At 36.8% G+C, this 22,469-nt stretch overlaps 1 protein-coding gene across 3 annotated transcripts in view; it reads right to left on the reverse strand.

Annotated features, from left to right (window-relative positions):
* Positions 1–4,458: 4,458 nt before the first annotated feature.
* The window catches only part of USP25 (ubiquitin specific peptidase 25), a 97,155-nt gene continuing 79,144 nt past the window's right edge, over positions 4,459–22,469 (reverse strand). For 2 of the 3 annotated variants that reach the window (XM_055701878.1, XM_055701880.1), the window contains 9 exons: positions 22,244–22,383; positions 19,434–19,547; positions 17,474–17,569; positions 13,756–13,934; positions 12,864–12,942; positions 10,923–11,002; positions 6,370–6,493; positions 5,504–5,699; positions 4,459–5,055 (listed from right to left, as the gene is read on the reverse strand). In XM_055701878.1, the coding sequence (XP_055557853.1) occupies positions 4,883–5,055; positions 5,504–5,699; positions 6,370–6,493; positions 10,923–11,002; positions 12,864–12,942; positions 13,756–13,934; positions 17,474–17,569; positions 19,434–19,547; positions 22,244–22,383 (1,181 nt within the window). In that variant the 3' untranslated portion in view covers positions 4,459–4,882. The remainder of the gene's footprint in view (positions 5,056–5,503; positions 5,700–6,369; positions 6,494–10,922; positions 11,003–12,863; positions 12,943–13,755; positions 13,935–17,473; positions 17,570–19,433; positions 19,548–22,243; positions 22,384–22,469) is intronic. The other variant, XM_055701879.1, reaches the window with a different exon arrangement.

A 22,469-nucleotide genomic window follows, 5' to 3' on the forward strand; every position in this document is an offset into this window, starting at 1 on the left:
TCAGAATTTATGTTTGACTGCAGCTATAAAGCACGAGGATCAGGGAAAGCCAAAACTATTCAACGTCAGGAACTGCCTCTACAGCCTTCATAAACCTGGGTAGATAGCGCTGAGATACACTGCACGAGGCACTCCTCATGCTTCCCAAGTGCCCAGTTCAGTGTGTTCAGTCAAGTCAGTTCCAACAAATGATTTACTGCTTTTCCTAATGTGCCAAGAGACTATATACAGAAAAAAAAAATTGGAACTAACTATCCATAACTTTCCTATTTTTGGCTCTCAAATGCTAAGTTGCAAGACAGCATGTGTGTGGACGGTGTTACTTGACCCACAGATCCTGCACAGGCATACACATCAGATCGGTTCCAAGAAAAGTGCTCAGGAGCCTGAAGAGATGAAAAATCAAAACCCACACTAATCAGATGGAAACAAAAGAATCCTCATTCCAAATCACTAGCTCTACCGGTTAGTGAAGGCACCAGCTAACAGTGAACCAAACACTAAGCTAGAAAGCCCGGAAAGTGGACAGTCTAGTGACTAAAACGGGGAACAGCGTGGGATGGAGTGGTAATAGAGTGAATGAAAGACCCGGGGAGCCCAAACCTTTATTTGAGAGGTACTTTAATTAAGATAGGAGGGGAGAGATGAAGGATGACCATATCCCTTAACACTCACGCCGCATCCATCCAGTGAATGCCATTCTGAAAATAAGCCTTTCTCGCTATACATTTCTCAGCCTGTGAGAGGGGGATTTGGGTTGATCCGAACCACCAGGAAGCAAGCCAAGCTGTTCTTCCAACGTGCTGCCTCAAGCAACCACTTCCGAGAAGTGAGAATCTCTTCCTGCCACCTACAGTGAAGATCCGAAATTAAGGCTGAAGAAAATTTTGTAGCTCAGTGAAAGATTTTAAGGGCACGACAATAAAGCTGGAGTACACGTGCATACAGCAGCAATGGCTGGAGCTGTAAGATACACAGGTGTCTGCACAAGTTTTGTGGCTTCACTCCCATAAGGACTAAAACTGAAACAGAAAGGCTGAACCAAGCAGGAACGTTCTGCTGATGGAAACTTAACTAGGGAAGTACCGATACTATTACTTTGCCCACAAGGAAAGATGCTCCTACTTAGGAATTAAGATTGGTTTCAGTTAATAGCTTATCCATCAAGCCCAGATCTTCAAGGACACCGTAAGTAAAGAAAAACTGGATATCAATCACATGAAAAATATTTTTTTCGCTTGAAAGAGTCACTCCTCTTTTGAATTCTACCTACTGTACTTTGCTAAAAGACATCTTTGAATAAGATTGTGTTGGGTGTTTTTTTAATCTTTATTAATATCCTCTCCAGAAGCAAGTAATGGAAAGGCACAACCACTTTCCTCTCAATGCCATGACTGATACCTGCTTTTCTTGCATCCTTCTAGACACAAAAACAGAATATACTTTAAAAAAATTCATATATATATTTATGTTGGAAAATGCTGCATAGATGAGATGACTTACATATATAGTGGCACATTTCTTCATCACCCTTCTTAAGTTGTGTTTATATAAGGCCTCCCACAAACATTTGGCTTCACTGGATTTTGAGACAAGGAAATGGAACAAAATGAAGAATATAAACAACCACAACTATCTCTCTCTATGGACCTTTATGTTTGTTGGAGAGTATCAGACTGTTTCCTGTGTGCTGCTGTTTATGTCAGGTACCATTCTGGAGCTGCAGTCTTCACATGTATACAGGAGTAGCCTAATAATAATCTGAGATATAATTTATAAGACATTTTCTAATTGTTGGGGGTTTTTTAATGCTTGAACATGAAACATATGCTTTTGATTATGCTCATACTTCATGTTTTCTAGACCAAATCTGTTCACTGCATCAGTAATTCACTGCAGCTAAAGTACAGATTGTCCACAAAGCAATGTTTACTCAAAAATGAAGGAATCACTCAAAAATTTCAAGTATCACCACATCTAAGTAGTAAAAATTGACTCCCATCAATTCTTTTCACTTGTTCAGATTAACTCTGCTGCTGCTCATGGTTTTCTGCTAGGCCAGAAGTAACAGATCTGCTCTGGCAGCTTTAACTAGAATCAACAGGATTTTTGACACTACCAAAGGATCAGTTAAAGTGCAGTGATATGACAAGTCAGTCCCAGGGCGGCAGAGGGGCACATAACTGAAAGACTGCAGTGCCTTCAGGGTCCTTCTTCATGGTATGAAGCAACATCTGGAAAAAAAAAAAACCCAAAAAACACACACCTCTGCCTTCACTTGATGGTGCAGGGGATGGAGTAAATGAATTTGGGTTATGCTTCCTTAACCTTTGTGTGTTCTATAAACTGAAAAAAAGCCTGATAAAAGTCTCTTAACTCCCATACTGAAGAGAAGTATCTCCTTACGTAATTCAGTAACAGATTATTAGGTAGCCAAATGAACTGTATACTTTACTGCCTTCCAGTTATTTGTATAGGTTTTGTGCTAGGCATCATGAATCCAAGCTATCTTATTGCAATGAAAAAACCAAGGTTTTTAAGACAAAATAGTACCTTGATGATTAAGCTTAAGGTTTACATTCATAAAAGATTTTTAAAAAGAAACTGAAAAGTAAAATACATAAAGATTTATTTCGGTTCTACTAGATAGACCTCAATTCAACTAAAAAATTCAAGTCATTGCAAACAAACACTTAACTTCAGTACTATGAACGAAAATGAATTATTTTTGTACTTTAAAAAAATGAAAAAAAAACCAAAAAACCAAACCCTGAAACAAGAAGAACAAATAGTCTTGTCCTTGCCTGCTTCCCTTTAATTTAAGTATCTTAGATAGTCTTCCCAAATGAAATACTTTCTTCCTCTTTTTACCTTAGAAAGAGCACCTTTTCCCCTGTGTTTGTCATGGAAGATTACACAGACCATGAGAGTAACTGGTTCCTGCAGGGTTGGAGGGGAGCTTTTCTTAAAAGTTTTCAAGCATTCAAATTCAAAACCTGTTAGCAACAATTGCTCTTTCACTTTTGCTTTTACGATTACTGACAAAGGTGAATGAGAAGTCCAATCTGGTCAAAACCTTTTTTAAAAATACTGTGCTAAGTAAGCACATTCTTGAGTTTCAAATCAAAGTGCAACAGATGCAAACTATGAAATCTTAAAATTGATCTTCACTCTTTTCATAATATGCATATCTTTCCTTGAAAAGTTGTATTTCACACAGCAATAGTTTCAAGACCTAAAAAAAGGCTCCTGAGTAGTATTGCACCTGTAAGAGTTAAATATTCTTTTAAATATTTTTTTTTTAGTAAAATAAATGGACAGTTTGACCAAGTATGAAGCACTCCAATAATGAAAACTGAAAAGGAAAACATCCTTAGAAAGATTCTGAATTGAAGGCCACACTCTGTTCACTGCATGTTGTGATCCAGCATCTCTCAAGAGTGAACAACTTCCAAGACTGATACGTATTAAGATTGTACTCTACCTCTTCTTGCATACGACATGCCCACATTTATGCCCACTACATTTCTAGATGGTCTGCACTTAATTACTCCTCTCCCTCCGTGTTCTTTTATTAGTAGATACTCGAATACACACCACTTGCAAGTCTGTAATGAGAAGTTGAGTGCCGCTCCAATAAAAACATACAAACAAATATTCACATATTTTACTGTTCTAACACAAAGTGTTCTCTATAAGAGTAGAAATCAAAATAGTGTCAGGTAACAGGATTACCTAAGGACGCATTCAATTTCTTTTTCCACAAAATAATTAATTTTCTTCATTAAAACCAGACAGTAATTTAGTTTTACAAAACAAGCCCTATAGATCTTTTCTTTCACTTCCAATAGAAATTTAATTAGGACAGATAAAACATTTTAGATATTTTGTTGCAACAGTAGCAACCCATTTCAAATATGGAATTAATGTAAGGTTTTATTTCTGGTCACTTACATGACTAAAATACCAATTAAAAAAATTGAGTAATTCTTAAGCTTCACAAATTCCACTTTTTTAAAAAACTTTATTTCCTCTACTTAAATCGATTTCTAGAAATTTCACTCAGACTGTGTAATATATTTCTACTGAAAATACTTTTTTTTTTTTTCCCTATTTTTTTTCTATGAATAAAGGGAAGGTGCCATTAATGTTTTGCTTCAGAAGCCAGTCCCCACTATCAGAAAAGACTTGTTATGGCCACACACACGCACAAAAGTGTTCAGGTGCAGTTTCATACAGATCAGTAAATAATATACAAAAAAACCATGGTGTATAATACTGCGACAGTTTTTCAATATATTCACATACAGTAATCTCAGACTACCTGTAACTAAACTGGCCATAAATCCTGAAGAACCTTGTCTATAAAATTGAGTAACCCATCAATATACTGTATCTCTTCCAAAAATACCCGTATTTTACACTAATATACAAGGTATCTGCTTGCAAACACAGAAGTAGCCATAAATAAAACTTTATTCTTTCATTTCATTTACAAGCTACCAAGTACCATGTATTTACACAGCACTGGACACTTAAAAGTAGTTGCAGTCACAAAGTGATCCGGACAGCTGTTGATAAAGTAAAGGATCTTAAGATAAAAGCAAAGTAATACTGTAACAGATAAGTGGCAAAAAAGCAGTTTTGCCATAATGATCAGACTTGCATGTTGCATCAATTCTGGTTGAAACGACTGAGCGCCATGCGATTCTCAGCTTTAATCGTTTGCAGTCTGGCTAAAGTTTGTACAGTCATTTCTCTCTTGCAGTTATTAAAATAAAAAAGTTAAAAACTATAGCAGCAACAAGCAAACCCTGTGACAGGAAGGCAAGGTTTAAGAACTAAAAAAGTTTATACAATGTGCTTAGGAAGGCTGCAGAATTTATCTTCCATCAGCTGGAGTTCGACTGAGTGACAACATGATTCGGGCGTATCTTTCACACAGTTCGTGTGTGGAGTAGGAGGGTAACTTTGGCGGGTCATTGAAACCTTTAATCTCTGTGGAACAATCTAGCAGTTTTGGCAGGAAATCTGTCAGCTTTTCTTGCAAGTTAGCTGCAAATAAAACAATGAAAACAAACATAAGCATTCACATCTGCATGTGGAATTCTCCTTTTTCTGCCCAACACTGACTTTTTATTAATTGATGGGTGGGTAGAAAAGGAGTTTCACTTGGAACAATCCACTTTCTTCAGGTCTGCCAGCAATAACTAGGACACACCAATTCCTAGTAAGATGCTAATATAAATGCTCCTTCAGATGGTCCACCACCACAAATGTTTTTCCATTCGAAAAGCATGTTTTCTTTAAGGTATAATACCCCAGTGCAATATATGGAAAAACTGTTTATTTAAACGTGTATGGGATTATTCAAAAGTCAGGGTATCTCAAAATACACTACCAAGGCACAACAGATACAGGCAGAATTCACGACAATGAAAACATCACATTTATAAAAAAAAGATGCATAAAGGCCTTTTACCTTAATTAATAAATGACTTACGTTCCATTTCTTGTCCAAGATAGGAACACCAACGGTTTCTCATATCTTCCACAGCGACGATATCTTTTTCTTCCATTTCATCCACCAGTAGTAATGGCAAACACGGGACAATAAGCTCATTCATAATGATCAGGCCATTATTGACTTCCTGATCATCTCCTGATTCAAACAGTGCTGCAGCATGTTCATTTAGTTTCTTCATAAATGACCACAAAAAAGGAAAGCCTTTAAATATACAGCATTTCACATTCTACCATGCATCAGTTTCTGTTTGTTTTAAAGCACAGTCTTCCTACAAAGCTACCTAGTAATTTGTATTAACCACAGTTGCACTGTGAAGTTTAGAGCAATGATGTATATACTCCATCAAACCACTCGATCTTGTGCTATTCCTCCAGCCACTTCATTTGATACCTGGCCAACCCAAGCTTTGCAGCTGGACTTTTTAAGACAGGTCACATCACCTGCTTTTGTTTTCTCATTATTGCTAAAAGTGGCATAATAATGGAAAAAAATCCTTGTTTCCTGCTGATGCCTTTCCCAATATTTGTCTCCCCATCAAACTGTGGCAACAGGGTGAGTCTGCTCACCAACACTGTCAACTTTTGTTCCTACCTAGCCCAGACACAACAGCAGGGAGCACACTATTTACAATCAAAGATGATCATTGCTTATTCAAAAAAAAATAGGAATATTCTCCTATTTACTTCTGCTTTTTCCCTTACACAAGCCAAAGTATTAACTTGTTAATGAAAGGGGATTGCGGTTGGTTTTGTTTTACATGATGGCAAGATTCTTCTACTAATTAATATTGTTAAAGCTATGCAGCAAGTTCAACTTTTTAACATACTTCACCCTTCACTTACTAGCAAACATTCTCGTCTGTAGTGAGATATCAGTTCCTCGTCATGCCCTCTGTATGGGCCTTTGGACAAGAGTTCTTTGTTATTCTGGTAAGCATAGATAAGGTAAAGCAAGGCTTCCATATAGCTGAAGTAAAGAAACAAAAACATTAGATGCAACATCCAGGTATCACCCATTTCAAGGTAACTACCATGCCCTTAATTTCATTTGCTTCTTTGACTGTAAGTCCACCCCTCCCCACCAATCTCATCATAATGCCTTTTCTACCACACAATTTTGTCTTTTATGCACATTAGAGCAATTTATTTTATTATCAGGCTAGATCACTTGCACGCTATGTCTGATCCAAAGCTCACTAGAACTGATGGATATCATTCCACTCATTTCAGAAACAGCTTTGGATTAGCCTTGAGTATACATGAAAACTTAATTTTTTCCTGTGTGCATTTATGTCACGTTAGGTTTGATCTTCGGTTGCCATATGTATCTTGATAGCATTCTACACCTTAGCAAGTAAAATTTAAAGCTGTCACCTTATTCCTAAAAAAACAAACTGTGAATTTTTAGTCTCGCTAACTGGAAGGTCTTCCAAACCACTGAAGAGTAAAGTGATGAAAGAAGCCACAACAGCATTTCAAAAGTAAAAGTGCTGCTAGACTGTTGATACGTCTGTCTTTAATCTAAATGCAGAAGATAAATACAAGCCTAATTTTTAAAGGACGAGGAACAGAGGACCTAAGAACCTAACAGTTAACAATCAGCAGAGATCCCTTCACACACACATTGATTTCCCCTCACACTGCTGCATACCATTTCCAGCAAACACATTAAACTGTTAATTCTCTGACTTAAAGAAACCCAGTTAAGACAGCCAGCTGCTGAAAGCAGTTCAGGCAGCTACCCTAAAAACAAGCAGTTAGAAATCTCGTTTTTATTCAAACTACAAAAATCTAGGAAGAGATATTTCCTAAGGGAGTGGTAAGAGGAACAGTACATTGTGCACTCACTCATCCTAGTGAGAACAGGAGATCATGCTTAAACTACCAAAACCAAACCACCAAACTACAAAAATGGCTAAAAATTATGTGTGAGCATACCTGAAAAAGCATGTCAGAATTTTCCAAAGCAAACTCAAGACTTACAGTAATGCCTTCCAATGAGACAACAAAAAAGAAGGAAAAAGACTACTTGAAATAGCAATGGTTCCTTAAAGCTTTATCTTCTGTTATCCCTGTTTACAAGAACAAGATGAACCCAAACACTGTGATTTCAGAATCTCCTGTGAAGTTATTTCTTCCACCACGAGATCCGCTCACAGTTCCTTGCAATGCTAAATATTTATTGCTTAAGTAATGGAAGTACTGTCACTGTTCTCCAACCTTTTGTCCTCAAAATACAAACCTACGCTTTTATTAAAAGAAGTAGTCCTGTTACCCTCTCCTGAAGTCCATTTTTCCTACCCATGAAAACTCTTTACACTACTGATCACCAACACAACTGGCCAGGACAGCAGAAAACAATGTAGGAGGAAAGGGGAGAAGATGATTGCAAGGAACTGGAATTGCTGGTTATAAAGCCAGAGAAGCAGGAACTTCTCTCCCTTTCCATGCTTAGTTCAGTTATTTGTGAAACTGCAGGTTGAAATTACAGTGTCAACAACTCAGTTGATCCAAATTAAAAACTTGCTGCTGGTAGTGGCTTATTCTCAGTCCCTCTCTTCCTGCTCCTTCCTGCAGCTGTATGATCTTTCCCTGAAAAAAAACGTAGTGCCATCTAACAGCAAGGTAAGCTATTTTAAATCATCATTACTGTACATCCAAGCTCAAAGTCCTTATATATCTTGAGAGTCTGAAGCATACGACTGCAGTGAACAGATTTTGCTTTTTCACACCTGAAATTCATAAAGCTCCAGCCTGTGAAGCCTAAGCCTAAAATCACCGAAGCTGCTCACAGAATTACAGAGCTCACTGGGTCTAGGCTTTTGGAAAAGATGCAGAAAGCACAGGATGGCTAAATTTTAGCACCGCTTTGGAAAAAGGCATTTCAGGCGAAACTGAAAAACTGTATTTGCTTTCCAAGAAACTTGAAAGGTAACTGCTAAGGTCTACAGCTTGTTCACTTATCAGTTACTACCACAAGAGCGAGCTGCAGGTAAAAGCGCTGAGGTTCCTTAGCTGGTTGCATTCACCTCATCCATAGCAGGTCCCTACACTACAGTAGCCAGAGAGAATATGACTCAAAGACCATTTGATTCTCCACCTGCAGCCTTGTCAAACACCATAAGGGGTCATGAGTGAACACTGGAAGTAGCCATGAAAAAGATATACCAAACTGTTTTTTGTGTTGATTTTGTTTGTTCAACACAGTACAATTATTTAAAGAAATCAGAAGTCACCTGGATAAAGGCCAATTTTTGGCTCCATCTAGAGACTGAGTGCTGCTAGGTACCAATTAGCGTTATTAAAAGTAAGAAAAGTTGGTCAACCAAGGGAGATGGATTCCTGAGAAAAGCCTCAAAAGTCCTGCTAATGAAGGTGTTATTTTAATTATGAGAGCCTATGTTTTCATAAATATTTTTAAAGTTACATTTTTATGATTTCCACAATAAAGAAAATTGGAAAAGTTCATTGATTCAGTCTTGTTTTCAGAATAAAGATGGTAGCACTGCCCTCTAGAGTGTACAAGATGTGAACCTCAGTATCTCAGTCCTTTGGGAACCTGTAGCTGAAACGTGGGGATGTAATTGCAATAGGTGCCTTAGAGCAGGTCAGTGGATACCCAGATCCACCCTTAATGTGTATTAGATACCTCTTGAAGCATTTATGAAATTGCATTTCTTAGACAGGGAATGAATGCTACACTTCTTTGGATGTTAGATGAGTCTGATATCATCCTATTTTTTATTTATGACCAACATTAGAGTCTAAAACTGGTCATTATGGGCTTGTTTGCTAAGTAACAATAATGTTTGGTAACCAATGTCTCACTTGAATTCTGCAAAGTAATGTAAATAATGGAAAACTATACCAGTAATTCAGTACAGCAGAGAGCAGAAACCTGTGCTTCCCTCCCTCCCCCTGGCATAACCAGAATATATTACGGTAAGAAGCAGATTAGTGAAAACACTGGTATTTTATGGTTGAAGGTGCCATCCTGGAGTGCCAGTGCCGAGGAACTTGGTAGATGTTCCATTCCTGCCTGCATGCTCAGAGCATGCATGAAGTCTGGGGGTAACAAGGAGCGTTCCTATATACCACACCGATACCTGTGACATTTCTGCCTCCTTAAGGGATCAAGCAGTATCAGAGCGTTTATTTTTCAAATAAGCCAGGCAATCTTCTGACCAACCCTTGTACATAAACTGTTCAAGACTGATGAAGCAGTGTATTGCAGTTTAGGTTATTAATGAATGTAGTATTTATTACATGCTAGCAACCAGAAGACAAACTAAGACTATGGGCTCATTGTGTTAGCCACAATACAAAGACATAGCTTGTTGCAAAGACAAGGCAGTGTCTTTTCCAACCGAATTTCCAATTTGTTTGTGGCCTTTCTTTTTGTGGAGCATACAAGACAAGAATGAGAAATATGAAGCAGTTTACTACACAACATACAGAAAAAAAATTTTAGTCCCACTACAATTTCCCTACCTACTGTGTTATGCATGGAAAAAAATAAAAAAAAAAAAAAATCAGTGATTGACCATAGAAAGTTTTCACAATCAAAAATTTGCATCGTGTGATAACCCCATTTTCACCCCACAGATGTCAGCCACTGGGATATTCTGCAGCTACTCATTTCATTCCTTTGGCTGGGCATGGGTACTTCTGAACAGTTCTGTTTCAAAGACTCTTCTGCAGAAGGTTTTGAGGCATTTATACTGTAATTGCTATCCTTGTTGCATGGCTGGATCAGAGAATAAATTTCAGCTGTAGTGCATTAAGTACATAAAAATTCACCAATTTTATACAGCTGCAATTCCTGACTTGGTTCACAAAGAGAAGGGAATCGATCACCATTGCCTCACGGAGCTAAAAAGAGTCAGCTACAACTATGACAGTTGTCCTCAAATATATTCTTTTTTCCTGCTCTTTTAAACCCATCACAGGTGGAATTTTGTCTCAGACAAATGATAAGGCAAATGTTTACTTCTGTGGGAAGACCCAATAAAAAGATGGATAAGCCGGGAACTTGACTAATTGTCACTGCTGATGAAACCAGATAAACCTAAGTGCACATGTGGTGCCAGAGAGGAAAGATTTTTACGGCTAAGGGATACCCAGAGCACTTAAGAGTAGGAGAGAAGGAGTGCTGGTCCACATGGAGGGTGCTCTGAAAAGAGTCCATAGCTTGATAAGAGATTAGAAATGGAGATTAAGAATAGGAAGTTGTGGGAAACTTTGAGGTAGATGGAAGACATAAATGGACCAAGGAAATGCTTAACTAAAATGAGGAACACATGAAATTTCTTAATTTAAAAAATGTCTTTACTTATCAATATTACATTTTGCCTTCAAATCACTCTACTACATTTGAGTTCTATACTACCACTTACCTCTTTTTTTGGAAAAACTCCAATCCTACCATGAGAAACATGGTTGTTTCCCTGAAATTTCTATAGTCTTGATGCCATCTCTGCATATAAGAAAGGTTATATAAAATTTCATCCACAAACATGAAATACATTTTTTTTAAACACACACATGCTTTACTTAGTGCTTAATACACAGAGTTAGTGCTAAGGACCCCTAGTAAGCTTGCATGTGTGAAAAGTCCACCTGAGCTTGCCCTCCCTCAATAAAAAGAAAATTCTAAAATATTTAAAATATTTCTAAATGAGATTATTTTTAAAGAACGTATTACCATTTGAAAGGAACACACAGCATCTTTGGAGAACCACAGTCAGAATTATGAGATCCCCTTTTTCTTCTCAAAAATAGGTGAGAAGCTAATAGTCTTTTTTATTTTTTTCCCCTCCCTACATTACACTCAGTTATTTACTCAGAAAATCTTAGAAAGCTTTTTCATACACTAAATATTAAGCTTAACTTTCAATATAAGAATGACATAGAAAAAGCCTGAACACTTTACATGGGAAGTGACAAAAAAACCAAATGCAATTCAGACTGTGGAGATGTTCATATTGAAGCAGAACGTTTATCTTACTGTATCACCTTTTATACAAAGTAATACTGGTACACGTTACAGGTAAGTGCTCTAAGTGAGAAAGGTGCTTTTACTGCAGTTGGTTAGTAGCCAACTTTCAATTGCTCATTAAAATAAAATAGGGGATAGCATACCGTAATACATAGCCTCTTACAAATTCAATATGAAGAGTATGAGAAAGGGTCCATGAAATGCCAGCTCGCTACACAGGACAAATACCAGTAACGCTCTTTGAAGAAATGACCAACTATCTGCCTCAGGGGCTCAAAAAGCAGCATGTATGTCCAGGCAATAGAAGACTCCCCTACTCTCTCACCCTTTAAAGCCAAGTTCAGAATGGTTTATTCTACTTGCGCAATGCCATTCAGAATAATGGTAAAATATTGAGCCTTGCAGAGCCTAGAAGATGCAACAGAAATCCTACTATGGAAGTGCTTCTCCTCACAGGCTAGAGAGGACACATTGGAATGTAGTAGCTTCTACTGTAGGTCCTGAAGCCAGTAATGAGAAACAAGTAAATATTTTTTGTTTGGTTTGTTGAGGGAAAGATTACTCCCATAGGTTCAAACAACTTGTTCAGGAGGACTAAGCACAACAGTGAGGTATAAGTGGTGCACTGGCATCTGTCTAGGACATAAATATCCACTGTTAAAAGGCCTTAATGAACAGTATTACAGAGTTGAAACTGATGCTGTAAAACCAGCTAAAGACTTAACTTTAAGTACGGGATGAAATATTTTAGCAAGTACTAGTCATGATTATTTAATGTCTGAGATTTGTTCTTTTTTTCTTTCCAAGTTTTTCCAAATAGTACAGGAGGAAAAAATAAACGCATAAACTGGTTATGTATGGTCTTGCCAACAAAAGAATCTGGTGCTCATAAGAAAATGGGAATGGCTGCAGAGACAGCTAGAGAAAAAGCACAGATGTGACTGTGCATGTGACCCAGCTCTCAAGATGTGTAAGGCTGGGCTTGGACCACTCTCACTCCTTCACCGCTAGCTGTTTCTGACTAGAGAAAGCCAGTCGGCTCATATGGTGATACATTACAAAACACTGTTAGCGACATCAAGACATGTTAAGTAGTAAGGACAGACTCAAACTGTAAGGACAGGTATTTATTTATGGCTCAAGTAATTGGAATTACAAATGTGGAAAAAACCCAGCTTTATATCAACTGATCAGGACAGCCCTCCTACAACTAGATGGTCTTTCAATACACTGAGAAGTTAAAACTGTTTAAGACAGGAAGAAATTTGTGAAGATAAAATTCCAGTAACTGATAACTACTTCACATTACAGTTTAGTTTAAAAACTTAAAAATACTAACCTCATATTCCTCCATGTTTACTTCATCTGGCTTTATCATTTCAAGTTTAGCTTGAGCAACCTTCATTATGTTACGGCACCTTACAAAAAGCAACAAGAGATCATGGAGTATTACTGGAAATTCACAAGGGATATTATCCATACAAAGACAGAAGCCTCAAAACAGTATAAGCTACAGCCTTATGCAAAAGAGTATGAAAATACTGTGGACAAAGTGCTTTTTATTATTCATAGTAAAATCAGCAGGAGAGGGCATAGTTTTGAAGTACATGTGAGGGAGGCCTGTGCTATTTAAGAATTACTTCTTGTTTTATTTTGCTAAATCGCCACATTGCTCAGTCTTTCTTTCTAATTTAAAGTTCAAAGGGCTTGAAACTCCCTGATATTTACTTTGCAAAAGTAACATTAGATGATTATCCACTAGACAGAAATAAGACTAATGTTCTCTACTTTCCAATTTATTTCTTTAAATAGGTCAATGTATGGAATTCCAAGTGGAAAAGAGACATTGTCTTGCTTTCATGTAAGCTACCCATCTAACTTGCTTTGCTGTCTGCTGCTGGCATTTTTTCACTGCCCTGAAAGCAAGCTACAAAGCCTTACACAGTGTTTTGAAAGAAGGTGCAGAAATCTATGTGCGAAATTATGAACAACACTGAGTATTTCTCCTTATTTCCTACCAATAGAACCCAAACTTTTTGATTACTTTTTGTAGATTTTTATAATTATTTTTTTTAAATAAAATGCACTAGCAAGCAATTAACTAGAAGATAAAGCCAACCAAACATACTAGCCTTCCCTCTGTTACATGCACTATCTGAATATGACGGGGTGTCTCCACACATCAGAGAACGTGCGTGAGCACAGGAAATAAAACATGCAGATCTTATTACCTCTCATCAAAGCTAAGATTGTGATCTCCAAACTGTTCCAGTAATGTTCTCTCAATTATCTTCTTTGGCGCCTGGTTTTGGATGAAGTAAACTATTGCATGACGCAAACGGTAATCACATTCAGGTGGTGGATCTTCCTGGGCTAATTTTAGCAAGCGCGTGTATTCCAATTTAATTGCCTAAATAATTTTAAAGACATACGTTATCCTTTCTGACTTTTAAATACTAAATGACACAGACACTAACAGGATAATTTGTGTCACATGGCTTCTTGACTACAAAATATTTTTTTATGAATTCCATAGTGCGCACTTCTAACAAGTCTGAACTATGTGTAAAAAAACCACACCCACCCCAAAAAAACCCAAACCACCAAAGAAAAAAACCCAAACAAACAACAACAAAAAAAAACCCCAAAACGCCAGACAAATGGTAAAGTTGATCCTGTCTCTCCTCAACTAAGCCAGCCGAAATCCCAGGTAGACCTTTACTTCAAAATCCTGTGCTATGTCTCCATGAAGGAAGGTTTATTCAATCCCTAAAGAGGTTTCTTTAAGCATTTACAGTGCAAAAGCAGTATAAGATTTCAGACACTTAAAAGGAATCTTCTAAAATCTCGTAAGACAAAAAAGGTACCTGTAATACATGGTTAAAACGCAAATACATGAACAAAATAAATTCTGCAGAAAGTTTAATGAACACGTCTGATTTTGGCAACGCCAGGTGAGAATGGGTTAGTATCCTTCAACAAAAATCAAATTGTAGGATTTCTAAAGGAAGTAATACTTCAATACAAATAGTATTCATCTCCTACAGGGCCGGCCAGACTCCTCACTGGATATTTTAGACCAACTTTATAGGTCATCAGAAGCTTTTACTTTTCCAGCTTTGCCTGCACATTGGATTTAATGAACAATATCCTTTCATTTGATTTTATTCAGTGAAACCAAACAGCATGAACAAGAGGAACAAGAAAAACAATTAGCAAAATGGTGACAAATGTTTATGTTTCATGATTTATCTCTCAAATATGGGAGGTGATCAGATTGTTTGCTAACACTAAGTGTCAACTTGAAAAAAATGACAACACAGTAGCTCCACTCATTAGCAAAGTTGCAATACAACATATGCACAAAATAAAGCTCCAAAGCAGGCAGAAAACTACCCTGTTCAGCATTTCAAATTCATTATGTTGAAATACCTGGCAGCAGCAAGTAATTTCTTGACATTTAACTATCAGAAATGTGGGCTCTCATCCTCTACTAATATACACTTTCTTTCAGGACTAAACACATGGGTCAGGTACCATTCATACAGGCTCTAACACAGAGCGTTTGGAGAACTTTAGAACTAAAAAGAACATTCTGCATCAGTGTTTTTAAATACTAATTATATGCATTATCATTAAAAAGGAAGTTTGACAGAACTGATTGCAAGTATCAAAAGCCACAGACAGAGTTTCTATTACCTAACATCAGAAGTTATACCACCAGAAATCCAACATGGCTAACGATGCAATTAAACCCTGTTTATTGAGGTAGGCCAGAAACAAAAAGCAGCTGTCACTAGACATTTGATTTTTCAGAGAATTACTCAGAAGTAGGAAAAAAATGCAACACAAACCCTGTATTTTTATGTATGTATTTAAACAAAATAAAACTGTATACTACATATACAGAAATCCTATGTACGATGAAAAAATACCACTATGTCTTTACACAGAATACAGGAAAAAGGGATGGTAGGAGGAGAAAAAAAAAAAAAAAAAAAGTATTACATGCTTTCATTTTCTCACCAAGAATGTTATATAAAGATCTTAAAGCAAATATTCTGCAAGGAACCATCTATAAAGATCTTAAGGCAAATATTCTACAAGGAGCTGTCTATAAAGTTTAAAGAAGGATGATTATAAGAGGTCATTGATCAAGAAATACTTCATGGGTTTGTATTAGTCACGTCTTAAGCCTAGATCTAGATGAGTGAAACCCTGGTGGTAAGTGACCCATGTCAAATGGGTTTCACCTGGATTCCGCTAAAACAAAGACATCATAGATAAGCCCCCATAATTTTCTGTGAACAGTTGTTTTATTAAAAAAACCCAACAAACTACATGAAGAATCCCAGAGTATAACAGTATTAAAAAAATACCATAGAAGTTTTCACAATATGTTTATGCAGTAACATGAAATTTCATCTGGTAAGTTTCAAAATACAAATTTTGTTACTAAGTAGGACCACCTCATCTGCACACATTCATACTAATGCATTCCTCAAAAATGAAGTAATGTTCCAACTCTTCTAAGTTACTGCAAAGATGACTCAGCAGAAAATCAGTAAGAAAACTTTTCTACTGTCCAACAACTTAGTGTCAGAACTTTTTCTCAAAGACAAATTCTGTCCCCTGTGAAGGGAAAATGTTTAAGTATTCAAAATTAAAGACCAAAACACATTTCACCTGAGCACTGTTTTGATATCTCTGAAGCATTAAATATAATTTTATTTTGAACTGCATTTCTGTTCTAAAATTACCAAAATAACCTCCACATTAAAAAAATAATTAGGTGTATTTAAACTTTCCGGAAAAGAATTTGATTTTATCACATGAGGAATTTTTTTTTTTTCAACTTCATGAAAAGATGTTAATCTAGTACTTTTAAAAAGTAATAAATCTGAAAAAAACCAACAGTGAACCCCTAACAAAAGCTACTTCACTAAGGAGAGGCTACAGCGGGTGGGTATTCATTCCCTGAGAGCAGGCACGGTTAACAGAGATGGCCCTGCAAACAAATATTATGGTCATAATTCTTCTTTCAGTATCCATTATAAAAAACCCCAAAACAAACCCGTGAGAGTTCAATTTCCTTACCAAGAGATTGGAGATTTTTTTTGGTGGTGGGTTTGTTTGGTTTTTGTTTGACTGTAGTTTGTTTGGTTTTTTTCTGGTTTCTTTTTGTTTTTACAATTTCTTCTAGTGCAACTACACCATAACAATTAAGAAGAGAACAGACTGCTTGACAAGCCAGAAACTTCTTCCCCCTCTCCAAATCACATTTGAGAGGATTTTACATTGAAGTAATTCCCCTCATAATATCCTGAAAATTCAAAAGATTGTGAGCTAAAAATGCTCAGAAGTTTGTGTATTTAAGACTAACACATATTTAAATCTGATATTGCTGTGAAGAGTAATAACCACAAAAAGCTTAATGTCTAATTCCCAGTAGTAAAACACTGCTAAATAGAGTACTGACACCCATGCAGTTACACAAAAGAAAGCAATTTAGATTTACTAAAAAAACAAAACAAGAACACCTCTTTGAAATAAAGAACCAATGACTAAACACTGATGTTCCTGGGTGAAAAAACTGACATCCCAAACAGTCTAGTGAAGGCATGGGTTTTGGTACTAGCAGGGGGAAAAAACCAAAACCTGTTCCTATGGATTACACATCTAGGTTTCATGTTACTTGCCACTATTCTTAAGATTCTAAGAATATTATTCACCACTCTTAAAATGCAGAAAGGTATGTAAGATACTGATATAGCTGAATCAACAGGGAAATAGCTAGCTATTTTTCAAGGCAGAAATATCTAAACAGAGGACTGATATCATAGAAAAGAACGTATAAACACTGGAACAATCTTAATATGTAAAGGGTGGAAGAAGAAGGCATACGTAACAAGAAAAGTCAGGAGAAAAAGTTGAAAATGTTAGTTGTACCTTAAAGAACCCTGCTTCTGGCCCACACCTGTCATAAACATTCCTGGCTTTACCTATAGCCATGATAATACCTTGCATGTTCGGGGTCAGCATGACCTGCCACAAGGGATTTAAGGTAAAAGTTTTGAATGATTAATATTTTAATGACCAAATTCAATATGCTTTTAGTCTCATGCAAGATAAAAAACAACTTAATGCATGCATACATTGAAATGGCACGTTTCAATACAGATCTGGTGTGCATATTCTGCAAATCAGTCACGGCATGTGTATGTATGTATTTTTACTGTAACAACATATGATTAAAGGAAGATTACAAAAATAGAACTGTGTCAAATAATATTTAAAAGTTACATGGTCAAAGCTTCCTAGAAAAGGAACATGCACCATTCAGCATTAGTATCCATCAGAAACTGCATGCTGAATCAGTGCTAGCCATGGCCACAAAAGGATAAAAAAAATAAAGTAAGTAAATAAAAGTGTTTTGAGTAGAAAAATCACCCAATTACTATACTAAAAACATAGTAAACTACACTGCCCATATTTTATGCATGTCAAGATCAAAATAAGGGACCTACTCCTGCAAATGCAATTGGTTCCTTGAAGCATTTGCAGGCAAATTCTAACAAAAAAATCAAACTTAAAATATTTAACAAACACAAAGCCAAACATAAGACATCTCACAGCTATTCACATCAGTTGTACACAAACAATTTGCTGTATCTAGGTTACTCAGAAAGGCCTTTCTCCTTTGTTATCTGTGAGAAAAGATAAGCACTCCCTCTTTCCCTGCCCAAGGTATAGCTGGCACAGCAACAAAAGAGGAAGAGCCCTAAACTCTCCGGAAAAGTTTCCCACAAATAAGAACAGCATTAAAAAAGACTGAATACGCTTACAAAAGGATCAGGGAGAGAGGGAAGAAAGTTATCACCCTCTAGAAAGATAATGGCATGAGGACAACAGTGGGGAAAAATTAAAAAAAACCACCCCCAAAAACCAGGTCACTAGGTAAGGTTAAATCATCATGCCTTTGAAGGTGGAGACTACTCATCTATGAGAAGCCAAACTCCACGTGATGATGTCAATTAAATCGGGGGGGTTTTCCCCATTCCATAATCCCGGTTACAACTGATCACAATTACATGGCAGAGTGACTTGCAATACCCATTTGCCTAGGGAAGCAAAAGCTCCACATAGCAGACACCTGCAAATACGGGCTGCGCCAGCACTATTCCCAACCAAACCAAACATGGAGTCATCAGTGTCAAGGCAGGACAGCTTGATGACCTAGCAGTGTTGCCTTCTGCTGCTAAAATAGGGCAGCAGAAAATAGCATCTCTCAGGATAACATGGGCCTCTCATCTGTTCCTCAAGTAGTTCCAGGCACATGCATCACCCTTGGTCTGAATTGGGAAAAAATAATTTTTGCGGGTTTTATTGTTTGGTTTTTTTCTTAAGTTTTGGAAGAGTCAGCTCCACCAGACATACCAGTTTCAGGTTATTTCCACAAGTAATTTAATCCTTTAAGTCTGAAAAGCTTAACCTTGGGAAATAAGGGATTGGACTTGAACATTAGCTTTATTGGACTGACAAAAAAAAAAAAGCACAAACGTTAACAACATCACTCACTATCCTGTCACTTTAAATAACGTAGTAGTCTACCACCAGCATTTCAAATGCTATCTGGCCTAACACAAACATTCAACTTCCACAGCTAAGACGACAAATATACCTCCCGTGTAAATGGTACCATGCAAAGCGTGCCCAATTAAGAGTAGCTAGTGCCTTCCTTTCACACTTCACGACAAATTAAGACATTGTTAAGGCTACAAATTGCTAAGCATTTAGTTTTGCAGAAATCTGTTAGGTGTCACAATGTGCAAACATGCCAAAAATTGTCATCAGGCAGCACAAGAAAGCACCGAGGAGGAGCGGTGCACACAACTGCAATCAGATGTACCTCATCGTCATAACCCCCCTCCTCTGACTCAATCACAAAAGTCCCTACATCAGGAATCGCCACCTCTACAACTCGCTGGTTAGGAGCTGGTTGAGCTGGGGCATTATCAGAGCTCTGCAGAAGAAAACCATTGTCAGTATGTGTGTGGGGAAAAAAAAGGTAATAATCAGAAAAGAGAAAATTACAGAGGTGCAAACTGACAGGCTGATCAAGTAAAACTATATGCACTGCTTAAGTTCTGAGAAAAACTGTGATTATCATTTATATTCTCTATTTTTTACACAGTACATTTTGAAATTAAGCCATAATTATTAAAAAGACTTAATTTGCTTTTTATTTCCTAATTACTTCTTTACAGGTTATGATGCCAGTATTACAACTCTAACATCCATTACCAATTTTAGGCAGTTGTTAAAGGATGAGTCTGTCAACTACTACTTTTCATACATTTCACCAAAAAATTTACTAAATATATCTGAAGTATCTGATGAATTTATGCTAAGGGATGGCAACAAGCTAAAGTTTAAAACTTCCTGATGCTCTAGGGGGAAAAAAAAACAAACACAAACAAACCAACCAAACAAAAAGCCTCTAGCAATCAAAATATTTGAAAGATTATTTAAAGGTGCATTACATTCATCAGGGCTTTTTAGCAGCGTAATTAGAAAAATGAGGGGACGATTCTTGCTATTTTAAAGTTTTAAACAACAATAGAGACTAATCTCAGCTCCCATGGCCTACGATTGTATGATAGCCATTTTACAACATTTGCAGAACTTAAACTTTGACTCTATTCTAAGCTATCACGAAGTGTCATGCTACTTGCTCTGCAGCTATTACAATAGTCTCACTTCTTAACAAAGATTCCAGAAACACACACAGTATCTGTTTACACCCAGCACTACATAAATACAAAAGGAAGACTGTGCAGAGGGCAGAAAAAAGGACAAAAGGGTGGAAAATGGACACAAATGATCATGTGGTGACTAACCCACAATGCTGTTTATTACATGTTCTGATGTTGGCTTTCCTTGCTTTCAAAAGGACAAATAAAAAAAGTGGAGCAAAAGAATATATGCCTCAATGTCAGAATGCATATGGAAGCAGAATAATGTAAAAGCATGCTGATATACTGAGAACCAAGAATAATTCTGGCTAAGTCAAATTTTGGTATATAGACAGCACCTTTTAAACATTAATAGAATACCTTCAGCATATCTAGAAATTGGCTTTAGATTCCAACAGCTGAAATATGTTTGTTTCTAAATAAAAGACTTGGCATGGTTTGGGGGTTTGTGTTTTTGCAATATGAGAGCAAACCACTTGTTGCAGAACAAAGCAGTGAAAATATCGGAATAAAACAACCTGCACCTGTCTCATTATGCCTATCATGATGGTCCCCATGTGGTTCCTCAATCACAGTCTTGTCAAGTCCTAAGGCTGATCAACTGCACAAAATGTTATTAGCCTAAACTAAAAACTTGATCCACAGAATCCAGTCTGTAAGATCCTTCAACATCCCACTGGAATGGATGTTCACAGACTCTAGAAAGCGGACAGCATCATGCAAGACATTGTATCATGTGTTTGGTATCTTCATAGCTATCTCTTAGCTGGAGGTAACTTAACTTAAACAGGCTCCCCCTAAGCTGTTCTGTGTTCCCAGAACTCAAAGTCAGATACACAGTAGCCTAAAATATTAGAGCACCTTTTCATCCAGGGTTAAGATCAGTTTCCCTGTTGGCTTCCATTTCAGTTAAACAGAGAAAGCGTGCTTCTCTGCTCTCCTGTCAGCACAGGAGAGATGGAAAACACGTCAGGTGCAAGAGTCAACAAGTTGTCACACCATTTTCAAAGGTGTTAGAGGACTTTCCTGTTCGCCCCAAGGATATCTGGGGCTAGACAGCTCGTTTCATACCCGAAATTAGGAAGCATGCTTCAGGTTTTGCACAGATCTAAACTGTTCATATCTCTAGTGGTTACTAGGGGTGTGTAAGGAAGTTATACTGTACATTTCATATGTTTTATCCTTATGGATATGGTTCCAAGACAGATGCAGGTATTGCTCTCAAGGCACTTGCTTTTCTGGAAAATATATTACTCAGTAATCCGTATACTTATAGGACAAAACAAGCATGTGTTGAAAGAAAAAACCCTGTTAAATATTAGTTTCATTAATAACTCGTGAGTAGTTAATGTCCAACTTCTCTTAGGATATACTGTATGAAGTAAAACCTAATCTCCCAACACTGATTCTTATAACTATTTTAAGTTAATATATGCATCTGATGAATCACAAAGAAATAATTTTCATCAACTTGTGAATTTGCATTAAAGCTACAGAATACTGTTGAAAAACTCCTTATTTTTCAAAGCTACTTTAACTTCCATAGGTCTTTCAAAGGAATTCAATTATAATCTTGTATTTCTCAGATAAAAGCCTGAATTTTTAAAACAGTATTTTTCAGGTCTTTTACAAGGAACGTCAGTGTTTACCCCTCAAAAATAAATGTAACTGTCTAACATTTTGAAAAAATGGTGGGCACAAGCACATTATTGCCATTTAAAAAATAAGCTGTAGTCTTGACAAGTACTCTAATCTACACAGAGGATATTATCTTAATATTTTAGTTCTACACCCATTACTGTACTGCGCACTTTCTGGGTGGACTTTAGTGTCGGACAGTCCCTGAAAAAACAGCAATTTATAGTGCAAAGTTTCCACACACACCCTTATATAAACTATTACATCATTTCCACTTACAAAAGAAAAGCAAAAAGAAGCATTTCAAGCTTCAAATTATCCTCACCGTATCCATTATAGCTTCTGGAGCTCTGTCTTCTTGTTCAGCTAATGCTTTATTGATTGCTTGTACAGAATCTTCTTTTAAGTGCTTTGAAATATCAGTTCTTGATGGCTGCTCTAAATATTCTGGTTCTCCTGCTTGAACTTAGTGACAGAAATAAGATAACAATTTTGTGTGTTAACATAAGCATGACTTTTTTCAATTGATTAGTTTCATTTGGATCACTGTC

This window comes from Falco cherrug, chromosome 2 (genome assembly GCF_023634085.1).
Source record: "Falco cherrug isolate bFalChe1 chromosome 2, bFalChe1.pri, whole genome shotgun sequence".
Taxonomy (NCBI): Eukaryota; Metazoa; Chordata; class Aves; order Falconiformes; family Falconidae; genus Falco; species Falco cherrug.